This window comes from Spizellomyces punctatus, assembly GCF_000182565.1.
Source record: "Spizellomyces punctatus DAOM BR117 chromosome Unknown supercont1.22, whole genome shotgun sequence".
Classification (NCBI taxonomy): Eukaryota; Fungi; Chytridiomycota; class Chytridiomycetes; order Spizellomycetales; family Spizellomycetaceae; genus Spizellomyces; species Spizellomyces punctatus.
In genome coordinates this window covers 111519-114598 of record NW_015971558.1, presented here as the reverse complement: position 1 = coordinate 114598, position 3080 = coordinate 111519, and the positions used below count along the sequence as shown (strand labels likewise).

Genomic DNA, 3080 nt, shown 5'->3' with positions numbered 1-3080 from the left:
CTCCTCTGCATCTACAGCATCTCATCTTACTGAAACATTCCATTCGTCGATCGATGTATCGCATTTCGCACAATCGTGTGCCAAAACCTATGGTCTCCTCCTTTTTTTTCTTAGTGCTACGTCCTGTCAACCAGAATCCTTTCAACTTTATTTGTACTCTGCTTGTTTCGACACTCTGGTCCACATGGTTCATTGTTTGCTTGTTTGATTGACACCAAAAAAACATGCTAAAGGCCATCCCAAAGAAAGTGTTCTTCACGATCAGATATGCAATAAATTTACATGAAAGATAATCAGTCCTCAAACAACATCCCACTCATCCGCAGACCATGCGCCCGGGCCAGCCAACCCAGGAACAACAACCTGCCACAAAAATGCCCAAACACGTTCCTCATCATCCAATCTTCCCTGATATCCTGCGACCCTCATCACAGCCTCCCACCCTTTAACTCCTTGCCAAATCCTCACTCCTTCCGAAACATACTCACGCATCTTTTCCTGCCGTCCCTCAACCCGCATCAGAATCTCCACACGGTGCATCACACGATCAAGACGGGCTATTGCATCCGAGAGGACGTGTGTACCAGTTTCAATGCTCCCTGCTCCGAGGGCGTACCCAAGGATAGATCGGTAAGCTGCTGTGCGGGTCGTTAATGGAGTAGACAGATATCGAAGGAGTGAGGGATGGTGGGTTAAGGCTTGAAGCTCAGTGGATGGGTATGAAAGGGATTTGTAAAGGGCTTCCAAATGCGCTTTTCGTGACGTTGAGTAGATGGGTTGAGAATCTGGACGAGAAGCGTACAACGGTCCCCATATGAGTATGACACTAACAGATGAATAGAAAATAGGGGACATTGGAACGTACCAACTGCCACTCCAAAAACCTCCACTCCCCGAGCACCCCCCGTCATGAACTCAATCCAAAACGTTTCCCCAAAAACCCATTCCCCAAATACACCATCGGCGTCCCACTTATCCAACAAGCCAACAGCAAACCCATCTTCTCCGCACCCTCGATCAAATACCCTTGCTTCACCCAAATTGAAAGGAACCAGTCGTACCTCCCCTACCCGACCAGGTAATATGCTCAATGGGTCGGGTGCTTCGAGATCGGTCGACGTGGGTGGCATGGTGGGTCGGTAGGTTTGAATGGCGATCTTGCCGTGATCAAGAGTGTAACGGGTGCTAGGAAAGACTTTGACAGACCATTGTTTGGACGGATCATTTTTGGCGATCAGAGTTAGGATTCTGTGATGTGACCTATGGACCATAATTGTTGGCACACCTTGTACATTTCTGTATTGTAATAGGTCCCCATGGCTTCTTACCTCATGATCGGCGTTGCTATTTCGCACCACCTCTTTGAAACTTGTCGGCATTTTGCAATCTCGAGATATGAAAGATACTGCATAATGGTGTGCGATACAGGTGGAAGGTCAAGCAAAATGAATGGAATCAAACTGGCCGTCCGTGTAGGGATTGTAGGTGAGTAGGGTTCTAAATACCAGTCAGTCAGCACTGTTGGATGTAAACAGAGTTTGACGACATTCCATACAACCTGCAGCAGGAGCAGCGCCCCAGAGTTTCTTGCCCAACTTTTTCTTGCTCACCGTGATCTTCTCGATTGTCATTCCCTTAGCTTTTACATAGGTGGGTTCAACTACTCCATCTGCCACGTCTTGTGATAGAAACATCTGTCGTTCACGCTCATAGGCGTCCGTCGAAGTGTGCACGCCGGCAGCGCAAATGTTGCCCATTGCTGCAAACCGTAGTGGCCCTTATGTGCGAGAAAACGTTCGAAGCAACGGTTGTGTACCAATATGGTGAAGAAAAAAATATTCACAGCGGATTTCAGTATTTGAAACTACTCATGGCAGGTCGGGACGCTACTGGTCGTCCTTGAGATCTCAGCGACATTGTGGAATAGGTCGTCGACTCAGCACCGAACCCTACTGCACAGCCACGCCTCAAGTGGCAATGTTAAGTGGCTAAGCATATATATTAGGTAATCGCCAATTCAAGGATCTCCTAAGGTCAATGACTTGACAAAAGACTTGCTGCAATGAGCAACTGTTACATATTGTAGGCTATACTTTTTACTCATAGAAGCTACTCTGTACAGTGAGATGGTAACACCGTCGACTCCTAATCCACTAGAATACACTGCATTCTCCAAAACAACTCCGGCCAGCCTATCGGTCAGCCTTGTAGACGTAGAAACGGTTGAGGAACATCTGAAGGATAGATGCACCAAAGCAGATACCCGCGTTGATGTAGAAGAACTTTGCACGGCCGGTGTGGTCAGTATCACCAATGGGTGACTCGAAAAGTGCCGTGGCCTACAGATTGAATTGATGAGCATCGATGCGGTCAAATCGTCAGAAAGAACTTGTTGCAAACTTACAAAGACGTTTCCAAGAGCGGTTCCCAACAACCACAGGGCAGCACAGGATGACTTTGTTCGCTTGCCGACTTCCATGTAGGTGAAGTTCAATCCGGAGATGGAGAACAAAATCTCACCAGTAGTCATAATGAAGTATGGAATGATAAAGATGGGTGTGCTGATTCCGTCGTCAATGCACTCAGTTGACGTGACGCCCGCATTTGTGAACTCACGGACAACACAGTTGCTGCTGACACGATTTTGGATAATACCGCAAACGATGAAGGCAAGACCACAGAGAATCATTCCGACGACCATACGTCTCAAGAGACCAAATTGCACTCGACGTTCAATGGCAGGGTAGATGAAGTTGGCCCAGATAGGTGCGAGGATAACAATCAGCAAGGGGTTCATGACGGCGTTGATAGTCTCAGACGATGGCCAAACACTTCGGTTCATTTGATCAGTAAGAGATTGCCATGAAGTATTGTTCTGGTCGAATGCCATCCAGAAGAAGGGCGCGGGGGAAATAACCATAATGACGCGGAGAAGATCAAATAGCTCGATCACATTAGTTTCACCCTGGGACTCGGAAGCTGCAGCTTTTGCCTTCTCGTGGTTGAAGCCGTTTGTAAGAGCATTCTTGGGAATAGGAAACGGGCGGTCTTGAACAATTGCCATGGGATAAATTGGACCG

General features: G+C 47.6%; 2 protein-coding genes across 2 annotated transcripts in view; both read right to left on the bottom strand.

Annotated features, from left to right (window-relative positions):
* Positions 1–156: 156 nt before the first annotated feature.
* SPPG_08486 (uncharacterized protein) lies at positions 157–2008 on the bottom strand. The gene is made up of 4 exons (XM_016756639.1): positions 1559–2008; positions 1329–1497; positions 866–1260; positions 157–785 (listed from the first exon to the last, which is right to left on the bottom strand). Exons 1-4 carry the CDS (start codon positions 1755–1757, stop codon positions 301–303), a joined length of 1248 nt encoding a protein of 415 aa, XP_016604139.1. The 5' UTR covers positions 1758–2008; the 3' UTR covers positions 157–300.
* Positions 2009–2192: 184 nt separating this feature from the next.
* The window catches only part of SPPG_09544 (uncharacterized protein), a gene marked incomplete at both ends in the record, with an annotated part of 1820 nt that continues 932 nt past the window's right edge, over positions 2193–3080 (bottom strand). Inside the window, 2 exons of the mRNA XM_016757719.1 lie at positions 2193–2339; positions 2405–3048. Of these exons, the coding sequence (XP_016604138.1) occupies positions 2193–2339; positions 2405–3048 (791 nt within the window). The remainder of the gene's footprint in view (positions 2340–2404; positions 3049–3080) is intronic.